The sequence below is a fragment of the Xenopus laevis genome, chromosome 1L, assembly GCF_017654675.1.
Source record: "Xenopus laevis strain J_2021 chromosome 1L, Xenopus_laevis_v10.1, whole genome shotgun sequence".
In the NCBI taxonomy this organism is placed as follows: Eukaryota; Metazoa; Chordata; class Amphibia; order Anura; family Pipidae; genus Xenopus; species Xenopus laevis.
In genome coordinates this window covers 58,759,242-58,778,270 of record NC_054371.1, presented here as the reverse complement: position 1 = coordinate 58,778,270, position 19,029 = coordinate 58,759,242, and the positions used below count along the sequence as shown (strand labels likewise).

The 19,029-nt window shown below is 40.5% G+C and overlaps 1 protein-coding gene across 4 annotated transcripts in view; it reads left to right on the top strand.

Moving 5' to 3' along the window:
• The first annotated feature begins 1,996 nt into the window (after positions 1-1,996).
• Positions 1,997-19,029, top strand: part of arfip1.L (ADP ribosylation factor interacting protein 1 L homeolog) — a 99,063-nt gene continuing 82,030 nt past the window's right edge. Inside the window, exons 1-2 of one of the 4 annotated variants that reach the window (XM_018266645.2) lie at positions 1,997-2,284; positions 15,543-15,601. In XM_018266645.2, the coding sequence (XP_018122134.1) occupies positions 15,545-15,601 (57 nt within the window). In that variant the 5' untranslated portion in view covers positions 1,997-2,284; positions 15,543-15,544. 4 annotated transcript variants of the gene reach the window in all.

Sequence of the window (19,029 nt, the reverse complement as noted above, 5' to 3'; positions counted from 1 at the left end):
CCCGGCACGTCCTCCATCCCCCCCTTGGTGGCCATGTAAATAGTGAAAGCAGTGAAAACTGATATCTAATATAAAAAGACAGGCAGCATAAGGAGTACTAAATACCAGCATCCCGTGCACATTTCCACACACATTTTGCGGGTTATTTACTAAACTCCAAATTTATCTGGTCGGGTTTTTTGGGGCAAAACTTGAAGTTTTTGTTAAAAAAAACTCGATTTTTTTTTAGATTTATAAAAGCCGCCATCTCAGACCTGTCGAGGTTTTATATAAGTCAGTGATCCCCAACCAGTAGCTTGTGAGCAACATGTTGCTCTCCAACCCCTTAAATGTTGCTCCCATTGTCCTCAAAGCAGGGGCTTATTTTTGAATTCCAGGCTTGGAGACAAGTTTTAGTTGCATAAAAACAGATTTACTGACAATCACGGCCTCAAAATAGGTTGACAATCCCCATAGGGGCTACTAAATGGCCAACCACAGTCCTTATTTGGTACCCCAGTAGGGTTGCCACCTGGCCGGTATTTTACCGGCCTGGCCGGTAAAAATGATGCTTGAAGCCAATGTTATTAATAGGAAAAAATGGTAAGAACATAGGAAGGCCGGTATTTTTTAACAGAAAAGGTGGCAACCCTATACCCCAGGAACATTTTTCATGCAAGTGTTGCTCCCCAACTCCTTCTACTTCTGAATGTTGCTCAAGGGTTCAAAAGGTTGGGGATCCCTGATATAAGTCAATGGCAGAGCTCCCTATACTATTTAGTCCCTATACACTTAGTGTATCCAAGTGGAGGCTGAAGCTGTACTTGTAAGTACAGTTTCACTAAGGTGCAGAAGGGAGCCAAAATACGCGGCCTGAGAGCAGCGGAGCCTACACTCGATGTGCCTATGCCTCACGGCCACATGGGGCCCGAAATTGCCCCCCTCTCCTGCCTGCACCAGATCCCCCTTTTCCCTAGCAACTAGCCTCCAGAACCGATCCACCTTCAGCCAGTCAGCAGATCAGATCTCCCTTTTCCCTCGCAACCAGTCGCCAGACCGGATCCCCCTTCAACCACAACCAGCTGTTGGACCCAACCCCCCTTCAACCAGTCGCTATAACCGATTCCCCTTATCCCTCCGAATCAGCCGCCAGACCCCATCCTTCACCAGCTCCTAAATCCAATGCTCACTGTATGCTGTCAAAAAAAGATAAATATATAAGAAGGCCGGTATTTTTTTCCAGAAAAGGTGGCAACCCTACTGACAAAGTTTCAGTTTTCCCCACCCAAATACTGCCCCCTTCATATAGTGCCCTAGGCACATGCCTTCCCCCATACCTCCCAACATTTTGGAAGTAAAAAGAGGGACAAATAATTTTTTTCTGCATGTAGTGCAGCAATTTTTTGACCACACCCCTTTCTGTGGCCACACCCCCTAATTACCATGTTTGTTTTACAAAATTTGGCAGGTTATGAAAGTTTGAAAATATTTCTCCTTATCTAAACTGTGTTTTTGTGTCTCAAAATAGTTACAAAGTATCTTATTTGCACCTGTTAGCTGTTCTGGGCTCTGCTAAAAGCCAATTAAGTGAGAAACTTTGTTTCTTTTTCTGGCTGTTCAGTGCAGAGAAAAGAGGGACTTTCCAGTACAAATGAGGGACTGTGGCTTGAGCTGTCAAAAGAGGGACTGTCCCTCCGAAAAAGGGACAGTTGGGAGGTATGCTTCCCCTACTTCCAGCCCTGATCTATGCTATAAGTGTAATGATTGTTCAGTTTCTGTGTATACCATGATTGAGGCAAGGATCTGAACAATCCCCAAAGCTCTCATATTCTCATCTACTTAATTAGCTAATAAAAAGTATCACCCCTACTCTATATTGTGGTTGTGATCTATGGCTAACACACTCTGCTACTACAGTAAGCCCTTCCACTCCCAGTGTAGTAATACTGCCCCTCTATGATGTCACTGGCTAGGGAGGAGTAAAGGCAAGGAAGCCAAAAACACATAATTGGCCGCCTTGGTTATAGCTCTGTGACACTGCATGACAGTCTCTGACCAGGATACACACCCAGGCCAGTCGAATTGTTACGTGGGGGAAGTCAAACATTGCACGTCGAGATTGTGGCCTTATTTCCGGATCATAGAGTCAGAACGTGGTGCTAGAAGGGACTCTGCCAACTAGCTCCTCTATTTCCGGGTGTATGAACTCTGCATGTTTCCGAGGGGGGTTGATTCCGCCGGCTTCAGACGCTCAGCGGGGAAGTAATTACATTCACCCGAGCTGCGGGGAAGAGAGCAGCAACAGGTACGGGAAGGATATTAAGTAGCCTGTATATCTGTATGTGTCTTTTTTGGACGCGCGATAACTTTTTATCTGTGCGGTGACAACAGGGGATGCGCCTACTTTCCAGCAACAGGTGTGATGAGTTCCATCCTAGCCATACCTGGGAACTTTCTAACTGAGCTCATTCCTCCGGGGATGTCAGACTTTTAGGCACCCCCCCCCCATATACCTGTTGCCAACTAGAATTCCGTGCAAATAGGAAGCTGTGTTTCTCAACAGCCTTAGGAACATGAAATTATCACCCCTGCATAATTATTCAAATGGTTTATCCCACGGCAATCGTAGGCGAGGCATACTTAGCTGTATAATACAGCTAATAATAATACAATTTTATAGATACTTCAGAGGCAGCGCTATTATTAGAAGTTAAGTTTTCTTCTGTTAATATATTTTACCGTATAACTGGGTTGTCATCAAGCAGCTTGTCATTTCCTCTGGCTGAATTTGCCACATCCCTCTCCAGGCAGCAGTGGTGTGAATGGAAGTGAGCCTTGCACATCAGTACATCCTGGAAAATATGGAAACTTGCATTGGCCTTGACACAATATCTACAACCTGAAAAGCAGAACAAAGTGTAGTAGCAATAAATAAGCTTACCAAGCTTTATACAATTATGTCCAGCTTCTGAAACTTTTATTTCTTTTATACCGTGCGATTCCATACGATTTTTCATTATCCTATGATGTGTTCTGACAATCAACAACTATAAGTTGACAGCATCAGAATATCTATGTATCTGACTATCTGCTGACCTATGTGGCAAAATAATACACAAAAGCCATGAATATCCTGTAAATTATATCCTTATAAACGGTGAGTTCTTATGTCATCAGTTATAAACGGTGAGTTCTGCTGTCATTTCTGTCACATGACTCACTGAAACTTGTGTATTATAATAAATAAAGTACCCCCAGTTGCAAAATATGAGGATAATAGAAGTTACCTTGGAGTTCCATGACCTGTATAAAAACACTCGGCCTACGGCCTTGGGTTTTTATATGGTCATGAAACTCCTCTGTAACTTATAATATCCTTATATTTTACAAGAGGGGTACTTTATTCAATATATCCAGCACGACTATGTAAGTGCCAACTGAGCCATTTACACACACCCTTTTAAGCGTATCCTAGAATTATCGGAGGTTTGACCTGACACCAGAAATTAAACTCTTGTTTTTACATCTATAATAATATTGCCTTTGAAAGCTAATTATAACTTTGCCATAAAGTATCTGCACAATGCTTTTACATTACCTGTCTGATGCCCCATGTTCCTGTATAAGGGGGCTGCCATATTTGTGCAGCAGGAGTCCGTCAGCATTAGAAACTCTAACTCAGGGGTCCCCAACCGCCGGGCCGCAGACTGTCCTGAACTGGGCTGCCGCACAATTAACGCGGCATGCCTTCTCCAAGTCATGAGTGCCTGGCGCCTTTGTCTCTCCTAATTAACAATCATATATTAACTTAACCACAAAGAAGGCGGTTTCATTGGCATTGGTGAATCCATCTTTATCGCTTTATTTTGTTTGCTCTCCCAGCCTCATGTGTTGGCTTAGACATAAACAATGCCATGCTTATATGGGCGTATTGCCTTGCATTCAGGCTGCAGTGTATTTTGATATGTGCCAACCTGGGTGTGGACCGCATCAACTAGCCAATGGATCAGTGTTGAAAATCAAACCTGCACGATGGATATATGAACAATTTTTGGCCAGATATCGGAAGGCCCCAAACCAGTGCCGGGCCAAGTTGGCGGGGCCCCCTAGGCAACCCTACGTCACCTGTACCACTTGTGCATGCACTGAAGTGTGCAATCGATGATGAAGCGCAAGTGCACATGCGCAAAAGAGCGGCGAGGAAACGCATGTGTGCATGTGCCTAAGAGCACACATCCACGGGAACTGCCACAGCTTCTGGACACAATGAACTGAACTAGGCAAAGGCGTCAGAAGAGGTACGTGCCTGGTGTCCCTCTACCTTTGCTCCCTAGGCATGTGCCTCTTCTGCCTACCCGTAGTTACGTGCCTGCCCCAAACACTGGCAGATAAGATGCTCAATCGGCAGCTTAAATCTTCCAGTGTATGGTCACCTTAAAATATGCCAGTCTGTGTGAGAGACGGGTTCCTTTGTTTCATGCTGTAGTCGGCTTGCCTACAGCAGTACTCTCTGGGGACAGAATAACCCCAGCATCAGTCATGATGTGCATCAGCTCCATAGAATTGTATATTATCAGGTTTTTTTTCCACCGTATTCATTGTTTTTAAGGCAAACTTGTTAGAGTAGGTTGCCTTTGTTATTATGGACACAATAAACTCTTCACTTTGAATGTATCTGCCTGGTGGCAGTTTGCCTTCATTGAGTGCTTGCTTCAAAGGTTTATTTCGGCTTGTCCACTCCCCGTGCTGAGGGCTCAGGGCGGTACACCTGGGCCTCTTCCCTTGTGTGGTGAGTTATCATTTTCTACCTGCCGACCCTAAACTACAGATTTATTATTGCCTTTGAAAGCAGCAATTTATGATTTATTCAATACTGCAGGGAGTAATAACAACAGCTAGTAGATTGCATATTGGAAGCTTGGTTTGAATTGCAGCAAATAGCATGCCTTTATCTGTCTTATAGCAGCTACCTATTTTTCCCTTCTTTTTATAGTTACTAAAAAGGTATGCAGCACAGAGCAGGTGACTGACCTATGCTGTTGCCTATTTAAACTGCGTTCCCTGCTTGGCTGGTATTCATTGCCTTGTGTATGCACGTATCACATTTCTAGTAAAACTTTAGCACAAAAATTTATTCCTTTGCCACTTCCTTGGTCTTAGGGTTGTAAATAATGACTGTACTAAGAGAAAGTAGAAAATGTGATGTATTTTTTTCCTGGCTCAGACTAGTTAGTAACACATTTCAATTCAGACAAAAGAGCATACATGCATTTACGTAGGTGATAACAATGATTGTGTTGATTGATGCATGTAATTACTATACAATGTAGTTCAATTTGTGTAAATAACCCTTTCATAAAATCCCTTTCTGCTTTAAAGGAACCAAATAGCTGCCCACTGTACAGTACAGGACAGGGAAAGTTAAATGACAAGTAAAGGCCACAGTAAATAATGGCAAAATCACCTACTTTTATTATTCTTGTATACTACCTGCCTATAAATTATTTTCCTTTTGTTGCATCAGCGGCCCCATTCCTGTCATCTCCTATGTGCTATATGCACATTACTCCACACGCTCCCTGTAATCTTGGTTCATTGTTGCACTGCATTATAATTTATCTCCGCTATGATGTGGCACATGATAGCAGGAAGGAAGTTGGAAGGATGTATTTCAAGCTGATGCTGTAATCATTATGGAAGGGGATAAGAACAGATTAGCTATGCATGTTGATAAAAGTACTATATTCATTTGCTATCCTAGCAATAGGGAGAATGGATTTGCATGCCTCATGCTACACATTGCATTTTCAATCATTGGGGTTTCCCTTTTGGCGTAAGAACTGATTCCTTCACTCCATACAGGTTTGAACTGGCAATGTTTACATTCTGGTAAATGTCAGGGGTTGCCGTAAGATGCCATAGGACCTCTGTGTACTTGAAATGCCAGGGCCTATTTTGAATCCCAGTCAAGACCTGACTTCATATGTGTGTGCACTGACGAGATGTAAACCTTATGTTCATACAGAGGAGACTTCGTCCAGTTAAAGCTAAAGTTTGCATTCTCTGAGGGAAAGCTGGGTGTGCACTGACGGGTGGAGTGGAGGTTGGCTGGATCACAGTTTTTAATGCCGGAGCAAAAGACATGCTGTATGACAGTAGCTAAGCTAAATGCATGTAAAGGTTTTGATTGTCACTGCACTCCATTGTTCATATCACACCAGTTCTCCCCAGTCCAAGAGTAGAACTGTATGTAAACTACACAGAGTAGTGATAGATGGATATTTGATCAAAAATGTATTTATTCTTTTTGTGAAAACAAGGGTTCATTTTGACCATCTCTGTTTTCTCAGCCACACGGCACCATCAGTCAAACTATCTATGTGCCATAGGCTTGGGACAAGAGAAGAGATATTTTGCCCATCACCTCAGGGAACTACAGTAGAACCCTGTTTTATGTTTCTCCGGCATAAATTCCGGGGAACCGTTCAATCTGGGAAAGATGAAATGCAGCTTTCCTAAATGGGACTGCAACAAACAGCATCTGTTCCTGGATACAGTAAAATCCAAGAATGTCGAATTGGGTTCTGTTGTATTTGCAGAGACACCTTTATTTCCCTATGGCCATGTAGAGTCACTGATTCAATTGCGTAGCTGGCATGGCTCGGTGTATCTGTGATGCAAATACACAGTTCTAGATGCATAATTGGCTCCAGGGACATAAAAGGTTTTTTGCATGCTTTTACTCATAATTCTGTAAATGGAGGCAAAAAAAATTTTTTTTAAACATTTTTTTGGTGTTATGGCAACGCTCAATTTCAATGTAGTTCAATGTATGTAAAATAAAGCAGCAGATAAAAATGAAAAATACCAGTAGGTAGCAGGATATGCTAGATGTGAAAGAAACACTTGTTTGATTTCTGTACAGTAAGGTTCCGTGTATTGTTTGTGTCAAGGAATTGCAGTATCTTGTATAACTTTGATATGCTGTTGATAAAGAACTGCCTTCTAAAGTAGTTTAGCTTTACTGCATTAGCTAAGAAAACAACAAGGTGGCGCCACAAGAGATATAAAGTGCATGTTAAGTGATTAGTTATTGGTTAAATGCTACCTGCTTTAAAAGCGATCACTGCACTTGTTGCCACCTCTTTATTTGAATTTGTCTTGCCTTTGCACAGCAACTCACATTCTAATGAATACAATTATTTAAAATCATCATAAAGCATAAGATAGAAGGCCCAAACATGTTAGATTCAGTATGTTAACACACAATGCAGGTGGAATGTTTGCAAGCGCAATCTATTCCGTTTAGATCCTGGTTTTCAGACAGTACTAAACATACTTCCCAACATTTTGGAAATAGAAAGAGGAATAAAAAGATCCATGTTGTTGATCATACCCATTTTGTGGCCACACCCCCTAATTACCATGTTTGTTTTACAAAATTTGTCAGTTTATGAAAGTTTGAACACATTTCTGTGGTTTTTATGTATTACAGTTTTGCTAATGAAGGTGAATTGCCCTTTAAGCTGCAAGTCAGTTTCCCCAAGACACCTGCTTAAATTGTTACAAAACTATCTAAGTGCACCTGCCACGTATTCTGGGCTGTCTGCCAAAAGTTTTAGAAACTTTGTATTTTTTTCTGGCTGTTCAGTGCAGGATATCAAAGAGAAAGTCGAGACATTTCAGTAACAATCAGGGACTACGGGTTAAGCGGTCAAAATCGTGACTGTCTCGCAAATAACGGGACAGTTGGGAGGTATGCACTAAATTATAGGATGGACCGATATTATTTTATAGTTACCAGCAAGATAATTAAAATTTTAACACTACATTTTAGAGCAGTGAGCCTGGTCATGTTTTACATATATTTGCAGATGGATTTGTTTTATTTTGTCATCTTTTTAATTTCTGTGTTTTTTTTGTAGGATAAGAAATTACTAGTTACATTCATTGGGTATTATTGTTGCACTGGTGACCACCCCAGCATTGTCAAGAAACATTATACAGTGGTTACAGCTGTGTGTGGCATTTTTTGAGAAAAAATAATGTTAATCCTATGGCAGACTGTTGTTACATTCAAAATGTGTAGCTTAGTAAACTGAGAAAGTATTTCACCATATCTCCTGATGTGACTCCTGAAGGGCACTTTGTGTAACTTTACTGAGTTAATTTATAGAAAAATAATGTTAGTAAACCTTAAGGTGGCCATAGACGAAAAGATTGGCATGTTTGGCGACATCGCCAAAGGAGCCGATATTTCCCCGATATGCCACTAACGGGCATGGCTATATCCGGGGTGGCCGAACGATCATATTATGATGAGAGCGCAATGGGCTCCGGCGGGATTGGTTGGGACAAAATCAAACCTGTCCGATTGACCAAACGACCGATCTCTGCCGGACGAAAAATATCGGGACTCTCGACACAGGGTCCGAAAATCGTACGAAGCGAGGATAGGATCTTTGCGTCTATGGCCACCTTTACTCATGAATAGGCTATATTGTTCTGGTGGCAGAGAAGTGAAAGTGAAATAATTCAATGGCACAGCTTACTTAGATAAATGGGGAACATACATGTAAGGTATTAGGATTTCTGTTCCTTTTTTAATCATTACATTACTGAATAAATCATAAACCATTAGGAGAAGGAAAGTATGTTTGCACTTGGGGGTGCCAAATCTTTGGCACCCCCAAGTGATTGTATTGACTTACCTGAAAAAACCCAGGACGGTGCAGTTTTCTGCCGAAAGGAGCACCAGCCCGGGGTTTCAGGTAAGTCAATACAATCACTTGGGGTGCCTAACATTTGGAACCCCCAAGTGCAAACAGACTTTCCTTCTCCTTTAAAAACTGCCATGCAACCAGAGCTGGATTTATATCTGGCACTGTTATAGGCATGCCCACTGTTGCCTTGTCTTAGTCATTCCCACAATTACCTCTAATGCCATATGTATATTGTATCGGAGAGGGGTACCCTTCACCCCCTCAGTTACAAAGCAAATATCCTAGTTGCACCCTAGTTTACCTATATGGAAAATTTAGCTCTGCGGACATAAATATGTCTAGCCCCCCTAAAGTATAAGGACCATAATGCCTTTGTTTGTAATCAAACAATTGTAACATTAGGGGGTTATATATCAAATGTCGAGTTTGCGAGGTTATATCTACCTCAAATAAACTCACAACTCAAATGTTTGCTTATTTTTTTTAGATGCTTTGGGGTGTGTAGTATCTATCTATCTATCTATCTATCTATCTATCTATTTTTCTATCTATAGCAGGTGGTAAGGGCAGCATTTTATTCTATTATTTATTGTGGCAGGCACATAGCACTAGCTAATTTCTGCGTTTGGATGACATGCAAGTTAGGTGAAGGACAGGGGGCGGGAGGGGTACATGTAGATACATTTTATATTTACAACCTCTGGATTCACTGAGCACATTCAGTTCTCTGCCCTATAAAACTAAGGGAATTGAAGTTCAGAAAAGTATGGGGCCCATTTGTGCAAAAAAAAATGTGGAAGATTGCTCCTGCTTATTTTTTTGCACTCTGAAACCTAGAAACTGTATTTTCTGTCGCTTAGGAGTGGTTCTATAAGTGCACCTTTGGTATGCTATAGAATGGCCATTTCTAAGCAACTTTTCAATTGGTCTTCATTATTTTTTTTATAGTTATTTTATTATTTGCCTTTTTCTGACTCTCTGCGACTTTCAAATGGGGGTCACTGACCCATCTAAAAAAACAAGTGTTCTATAAGGCTATTATAGAGGCTATTGTTATTGTTACTTTTTAATACTTGTATTTCTGTTCAGGTCCTCTCCTATTCATATCCCAGTCTCTTATTTAAATCAGTGCATGGTTGCTAGGGTCATTTTGACCCCAGCAACCAGATTACTGAAATTGCAAACCGTAGAGCTGCTGACTAAAAAGCTAAATAACTCAAATAATAAAAAATTAAAACCTACCGCAACTTGTCTTAGGATATCCCTCTCTACATCATACTTAAAGTTAACTTAAAACTGAAAACCCATTTAAGGTGCCTTTTAATGTTACAACTAGGGATGCACCAAATCCACTATTTTGGATTCGGCCGAACCCCCGAATCCTTCCCGACAGTCGGCAGAATACCAAACTGAATCTGAATCCTAATTTGCATATGCAAATGAGGGATGGGAAGAGGAAAACATTGTTTACTTTCTTGTTTTGTGACAAAAAGTCGCGTGATTTATCATCCTGCCCCGAATTTGCATATGCTTATTAGGATTCGGTTCAACCGGGCAGAAGGATTTGGCGAATCCATCTGAAAACTGCAGAATCCTGTCCAAATCCCGCACTGAATCCTGGATTCGGTGCATCCCTAGTTACAACTTTGTCTGGTTGAAGGGAGGGTTGAAACTTTACATTACTGGGGTGCACCTGCATGAGCAAAGATGGCTGTTGATTGATTCTGTGAAGCATACAGTGCCCATTGGGGTGATAAATCTGTACAAAATGGATCAATATAAATTTGATCATATAAATTTACTATTCTCATTTTAGCCTCCTTACCTACATCACTATGTGCGTTTTGTGCATGAATGTATGTTGTATTGAGAGTGTAAATCAGTGATCCCCAACCAGTAGCTCATGTGCAACATGTTGCTCTCCAACCCCTTTGATGTTGCTCCCAGTGGCCTTGGTTGTATAAAAACCAGTTGTACTGCCAAACAGAGCCTCAATGTAGATTGACAAACCATATAGGGGCTACTAAATGACTAATCACAGCACCTATTTGGCATCCCAAGAACATTTTTTCATGCTAGTGTTGCTCCCCAACTTTTTACTTCTGAATGTTGCTCAGGGGTTCAAAAGGTTGGGGATCCCTGGTGTAAATCCTAACAATGAGGCAAGAGGCATCTGGAGGAGGGGATGTGGTGCGTGAGGTGGTGGTGTGCACTGTTGACACATCTGCACCTACATAATCACTGCCGGCTACGTGTCCAGCACTGCCATTTAGGGAGGAGGGGTGGGCCGCTGGGAGGAGCAGAAGGAAGCTTTGTGTGAGGAATTGACACACAGGAAGAGAATAAAGAAACAGAGCCAGTCAGAGGGGTCACAGATACAAGCAGGAAACTGTATTTTGAGTGCAAACGTTTTCCCAAGCTTCATGTTACTAATCCAAACTGTAAGCTAAAGGCAGTCAGTGAGTCAGTCACTCTTCAGCTTTCACTCAGGCGCTTGTTAGTTATGAGTCTGGTGAATAGTGACAGGGAGGGGTTAGAGCATTAGCACATGTGGCTCAAAAGCAGAAAACCAGAATGGCTTGGACTTGTTCTTTCTTAGAAGGTTTTTAGCTTGCTTTATCCACTAAACCCACAGCTGTCTTACAATTATACCTCCCCATCCGAAGTCTCCTGATGAAGTTAGTCTGCTGCTATTCCCAAAACAATTGTCTCCTGGTTACAGATGAGTAGGTCGTATAATGGCACCGTATTACCTGCTGTCAGCTTCTTCCCATTTCTGTGAATGGCAGTTCTATAGCTCATTATGCGGTGCTGCTCTGAATGTTAAATCCATATAGTTTATTTTAATTGTTTAACTTTTCTTGCAGCCCTTTTGCAACTTAAACTGGCTATTTGGTTGCTAATGTCCACTTAGCCTAGCAGGTAAGACTGGAAATCAATATGAGAACAGCCACATTTAACAGCCCTGAGTAAGAACTAAGAATAGAATTTATTGGCTCTAGCAGCTGCTGATAACTAGTTTATTTGGCATTTTGTAACATACAGTGTGTGTGTGTGTGTGTGTATATATATATATATATATATATATATATATATATATATATATATATATCTATCTCAAGGTCCAGGGCAATTGCACACACTGCCATCCAAGTTTAATGCTCCGGTGCTACCAGAAATTCAACAATTATAAGCAAGTAGATGCTGATGCACACCGGAACCTGTTCTTCAAAATTAGTCAAGATAAGGATCCCAGGTGAGGATCAAAATGTCGATTTAATAAAGACTAGTTTTGAAGAACAGATCCCTGTGTGCACCACACACATATATATTTTTTTTAAATGTATTTATATTGCCCTTCATGGCGCCGCTCTAAATTGGTACTTGGAAAAATGTATAGATAATAGGTCAGGCTGTGACCAGTTTTTTCATCTTAAGGGATACTGTTATGGGAAAATGTGTTTTTTTTCCAAAATGCATCAGCTAATAGTGCTGGCAGAATTCAGTAATGAAATCCGTTTTTCAAAAGAGTCAACAGATTTTTTTATATTAAATTTTGAAATCTGACATGAACTAGATGTCCGTTTCCCGGCTGCCCCCAGACATGTGACTTGTGCTCTGATAAACATAGATAGATAAGCTCCCCAGAGACGCGACGATTCTTCTTGCCGAACGACCGATTTTAGGGAAGCCCGACCAATCCTTCGAAATTATCGTGTGGTTAGTGGTATTCGAACGATCGTACATCTTCCGATTTTTCGGCCGACATCTGTCGGGAAATTGATAGGCCAGGTCAAAAAAAATAAAAAAATAGTTGATGGTAAATTTGTACGATCGTACGATCATTCTGAGAAGATCGTGGTCTCACGATCAGGATCTGATCTTTTAAAAATCTCAACATCTATGGCCAGCTTTAGTCACTCTTTACTGCTGCTGTAATGTTGGAGTGAAATCACCCCCTCCCTTTCCTCCCCAGCAGCTAAACAAAAGAACAATGGGAAGGTAACCAAATAGCTGCTCCCTAACACAAGATAACAGCTGCCTGGTAAATCTAAAAACAACACTCAATAGTAAAAGCCAAGTCCCACTGAGACTGATTCAGTTACATTAAGTAGGAGAAATAACAGCCTGCCAGAAAGTAGTTCCATCCTAAAGTACAGGCACAAGTCACATGACTGGGGCTGCTGGGAAACTGACAATATGTCTAGCCCCATGTCAGATTTCAAAATTGAATATAAAAAAATCTGTTTGCTCTTTTGAGAATTGGATTTCAGTGCAGAAGTCTGCTGGAGCAGCATTATCAATTGATGCATTTTGAAAAAAACATGTTTTCCCATGACAGTATCCCTTTAACTTTTCTACCCCCACTCATGAAGGGGTTAACTAATGTTAAAGGGATACTGTCATGGCGAATTTTTTTTCAAAAATGAATCAGTTAATAGTGCTGCTGCAGCAGAATTCTGCACTGAAATCCATTTCTCAAAAGAGCAAACAGATTTTTTTATATTCAATTTTGAAATCTGACATGGGGTTAGACATATTGTCAGTTTCCCAGCTGCCCCAAGTCATGTGACTTGTGCTCTGATAAACTTCAATCACTCTTTACTGCTGTACTGCAAGTTGGAGTGATATTACCCCCCCCCCCCCCAGCAGCCAAACAAAAAAACAATGGGAAGGTAACCAGATAACAGCTCCCTAACACAAGATAACAGCTGCCTGGTAGATCTAAGAACAGCACTCAATAGTAAAAACCCATGTCCCACTGAGACACATTCAGTTACATTGAGAAGGAAAAACAGCAGCCTGCCAGAAAGCAATTCTCTCGTAAAGTGCAGGCACAAGTCACATGACTGGGGACAGCTGGGAAATTGTCAAAATGTCTAGCCCCATGTCAGATTTTAAAATTGAATATAAAAAAATCTGTTTGCTCTTTTGAGAAATGGATTTCAGTGCAGAAATTTGCTGGAGTAGCATGTTTTCCCATGACAGGATCCCTTTAACGCTCCCACCCATCACTCCTCATTTATATATACCTACTCTGGCTTCAGCAAATATTTCCAGTTTGTGCTGTAAAACGACTTCATTGTCCTCTGTGTCTGAACAGCATAAAGGCTAAATCCCAATACAAATAACGGAACAAATTAGCAAGAGATTAGTGTAGCGATAGGTCTGGCAGCTAAATTAGAACAAGTTTTGCCAGGGGTTTTGATTTATGTAAAATGTATGCAAGATGATAATATCCACAAGATTAAATGAAATACAGATACATAGGAAATCAAAAATGTTATTTATATACAGGCATGGGATCCATTTTCTGGAAACCAGTTATCCAGAAAGCTGAATTAATGAAAGGCCATCCCCTCTAGACTCCATTTTAATCAAATAAAAAGGATTTCCTTTTTCACTGTAAAATTAAAACAGTACCTTGTACATGATCCTAGCTAAGATATAATTAATCCTTATTAAGGATGCACCAAATCCAGGATTCGGTTCGGGATTCAGCCAGGATTCGGCCTTTTTCAGCCAGGAATCCTTCTGCCCGGCCGAACCGAATCTAGGGGTGGGGAAGGAAATCGCGTGACTCTTTTTCACAAAACCAGGAAGTAAAAAATGTTTTCCCCTTCCCACCCCTAATTTGCATATGCAAATTAGGATTCGGTTCGGTATTCGGCCGAAACATTCATGAAGGATTCGGGGATTCGGCCGGATCCAAAATAGTGGATTCCGTGCATCCCTACTCTGAAATGTGTCTCCCTGTTGCACTGCTCCATGTGGAAAGCTCCAGCAATCAGAACAAGTAATGACGCTTTAATTACTGCTGCAAATAAAACTTGTGATGTTCAAGTGTGCGATGGAGCTAAAAACAGCTCTTAAAATAGAACCGCCACTTGGCAAGTGATGCAGCTGCCAACGTATAATAATTACTTGCTGAGCAATTATTGATCCATGTTGGTTTCTTGGCTGGCTTTATCTCATATGCTCCTATCTGCTCCAACTACTTAGGGTAAGGCCACACTGGGCGTTTTGGGGAGATTTGGTCTTTGCGGCGACCAATCTCCCCAAACGTCTTCCCACACTGCGCCGGCTAAAATGAAAAAACGCTTCAGAAAACGAACTGCCGCGTGTGATTAGAGCCGGCGTTTTTTTTTCCTTTTAGCCGGCGCAGAGTGAGGGAAGACGTTTGGGGAGATTGATCGCCGCAAAGATGAGGCGATTAGTCGCCAGGCGACCAAATCTCCCCAAAATGCCCAGTGTGGCCTTACACTGACAGTCCTGGAGCAATGATCACTTAGAGGCCCATTTATCAAAGGTTGAATTTCGTATTCATGTGAGTTTTTTAAAAGATGTATTAAAAAAAAATCTAATTTTGTAAACTTGGTTGAATGAAATCGACCTGAAAACTCGAATCACCTTTCAATTCACTTAATTCAAGTTATTTTCCACAAAGAAAACCTTGAATGTCAGGAAGGCTGCAAACAATTCCAAATTGATCCCTGGACCACTCCCGTTGACTTAAACGGCAATTTGGCAGGTTTTAGGTGACGAATAGTCGACGATGAGTTCTTAAAGTGCCAGAGTATGATAAATCTCAAAAATATAATTCAAATTTTTTGAAAAGCTCGAACCGAATTTGAATAACTCCCTAGTCGAATTTGCCAGTTTTGACCGTATGGTGATTTATCAGAGTGCATCAGGCACAGGTTAAAATGCACTTAACCCCATCCCAAAGTCGGAACACAGGTGAACATTGCTGGCGGTTCTGCTTTGTTAAATACATGGCCATTTCCCAATTGTACACCAGGACAGAATGCATGCTGATTATTTGTATTTTACTTTCAGATATGTCTGAGAACACCACACCTTATGATGACACATTACCTGCAGCTGAAGGCCAAGAGGTCTGTTTTCACATATATACATAAATAAATACCATTTATACATAAATACAAAGTTTAATTGTTCTTAGTACGGGTGGTATGCTAAATGTACAAGACCAGCTCCAATACCAAACCACTTGGGGGTGCCAAAAGGTAGGCATCCCCAAGTAATTGTAATCACTTACCTGACACCTCAGGCAGGTGTTCCCAAGGCTTTTCTCAATGATCACCATAGAGCGATCCTTTTCTTCCACTTCTTTCTTCAATATCCCGGGCGCGTGCAGAATGAAGAAGCAGGAAGAGGATCACTGTGTGGTGCTGGCTGGGAGAACCCTTGGCCGGGGCAGCATCTGCTCAGGATATCAGGTAAAGGAATACAATCACTGGGGGTGCCTACCTTTTGCCCCCCAGTGATTGTTGCCTTTCCTTCTCCTTTAAGTACATTACTAAATAAAACCTTTAAATTACCAGTAACACATAGCAAAACTGAAAATATTTTATAGATAATTTTTCCTGTCAGCAAAGAAAAAAAAAAAAAAATGACTGCCTGCAACAATCTTATACCCGAAGGGCTTTCATTATATAGGTATCTAAAGAAGCTTGTACAGGTATGGGACCTGTTATTCAGAATGCTCGGTACTTGGGGTTTTCCAGATAAGGATCTTTCCGTAATTTGGATCTTCATGCCCTAAGTCTACTAGAAAATCATGTAAACCTTAAATAAACCCAATAGGCTGGTTTTGCTTCCAATAAGGATTAATTATATCTTAGTTTGGATCAAGTACAAAAAGGTAATTATTTTTAAATATTTGGATTATTTGGATAAAATGGAGTCCTTTCCATAATTTGGAGCTTTCTGGATAACAAGTTTCCGGATAACGGAAAGCATTAGATATTTGTTGAGTCTGTTTTATATTATCTAGAGACCCGACATGGTTGCTTCCATTACCTCAATGGGACTTATACCACTGATATTAAAGTCTGAATCAAAAACAAAATGTTTATAACTGCATGATGAACCTGGCAATCTAGGAATCTATCTTATTAGACCATGTATGGAAGCAAACTGAGGCCTGGCCAGATATTACATTGAGAAGGGAATGTGGTGCTCTCTCAACCAGTGTGCATAGGACCCTCTTTGGATCTAATAATTGGCCTGTGGGTGTCTACATGTGGCAAAGATTTTCTCCACAGAGCTAGCGGATCTTACTGTGGCTAAACTAGCTCTTTCATTTTCTGTTGTTACCGGCCTTTTAAATACTCCCCAGTGATGCCCACAGCGACCCCGGCAGTAGTTTTGTAGGCTCCAGCCATGAAATTAAAATGTCTTATTAATAGGTGAGAGACTTACTGTATGTAAACTCTGATATCCAGAAGCACTGTTATTATTAATGGCCCAGCGCTCTTTACATCTCCAGCGGGTATTTAGTTGTTTGGTTGCTACAATAAACTGCTATGGGTGCTTGTAAATAAACTATGAACAGTGAAATGTATCCCTAATTCCATTTGCTCAGTCAATAGCAGTCTATGAATGAACACGTATCTGCTTACTCCATCCAGCCCTTTGTTCCACTGCTCAGTGCACAATTCAATAGTGACGTTTCTGCAGTCTGTAAAGCCCTCGGCTTCCTCTCGCTGGCTTTTGTTTTCCATGAAAGTTTTTTATAGTTTAATCCTGAGCTAGGTCATATGTACAGTACAGGTATGGGATCTGTTATCCAGAATGCTCAGTAACTGGGAATTTCTGGAGGGGGCATAAATATAAAGATGTAAAAATGTAGCAATAACAATAAATTTGTAGCCTTTGTTTTTAGATGGGGGTTTTTGACCCCCCATTTGAAAGCTGAAAGCAGAGAAAAAGAAGGCAAATCATTAAAAAAAAAACTATAAAAAAAAATATATAATGAAGACAAACTGAAAAGTTGCTTAGAATTGGCCATTTTATAACATACTAAAAGTAGGGAACTATTGCAAAAATGAAAATTTATTAAAAGCTTGAAATAAGAAACTTTCTAAATACAATCAATTAAAAAGTCTGCATTGTTTCTGCAATAATCACATTTATATTCACTATCCCTCTCTCAGCACCTCTTCTCTTCATTCTGTCTTCATTCAGGAGTTGGGTGTCAGATATTCATTGACCGTTAGATCCAATATGTATTATAGGCTCTTTTTGCTAGAAGATGTATTAGAGCTCACTCTGTTGAAATCCCCAGACAACCAACCGTATCTCTCTACATGCAGGATTTATGCAAAAGGCAGTTATTTAAATAGAAGTTATTTTAAATATACACTCTCTTAATGCAATTGGAGACAATTTATTAAAATGCTCCTACTGCACCTTCATTTTACCCGTAATGATCAAGATGCAACTGTGCTGCATTTATAAGTTGGCACCCATTTTGCATCTTAATTCTTTATAGTTGCCATAGCTTGGTAACTGCACTGAAAAGTGTTAATTAAAATGACAGGAATGGGACCTGCTATTCAGAAGGCTCAGGACTTGGGTTTTCCAGATCAGTTTGGATCTATCATGTAAACATTAAATAAACCCAATAGGCTGGTTTTGCTTCCGATGTCAATCAATTATATCTTCGTTTGGATCAAGTACAAGCTACTGTTTTATTATTACAGAGAAAAAGGTAATCATTTTTAATAATCTGATTATAATGGAGTCCACGAGAGACGGCCTTTCCGTAATTCAGAGCTTTCTGGATAAGTGGTTTCCAGATAACGGATCCCATACCTGTATAGAGTTGTCATCCTTTTTAAATTAGTCACCCTTGTTGAAATATGTAAAAATCTGATTTCTTGAGGGGGTCATATTTACAATTTGACTTCTCCAATAGTATTTTTTTGCTTCCCATAACTTTAAAAGTATAATCTTTGGCACAATCGGTGTAGTCTGGTAGTACATGGCACAGGAGGAACAAGGGGTAACTCTTTACCTGCCAGGGAACATACAGCAGTGATGTGAAAGTGCCATTGTACCAGATCTCAATAACATGGAGAGCTTGACTGAGTAGGTAATATTCATTAAAAACTTTTAATATGTCATATAATGGCCAATTGTAAGTACCTTTTCAATTGATCTTCACTATTTATTTTGTGTAGGTTCTTAATTAGTTTGGTCTACTGCTTTCTTCTGACTCTTACCAGCTTTCAAATGGGGATCACTTATCCCATCAATAAACAAATGCGCTGTAAGGCTGTACATGTATTATTTGCTACTTTTTATTATTCATCGTTCTATTCAGGGCCTCTCCTATTCGCATTCCAGTCTATTATTCAAATCAGTGCATGGTTGCTATGTTAAATTGGACCCTACCAACCAGATTGCTGAAATTGCAATCTGGAGAGCTGCTGAATGAGAAGATAAATACCCCAAAATAAACTAATAATAAAAAATGAAACCCAATTGCAAATTGTCTCAAATAAATCACTCTCTG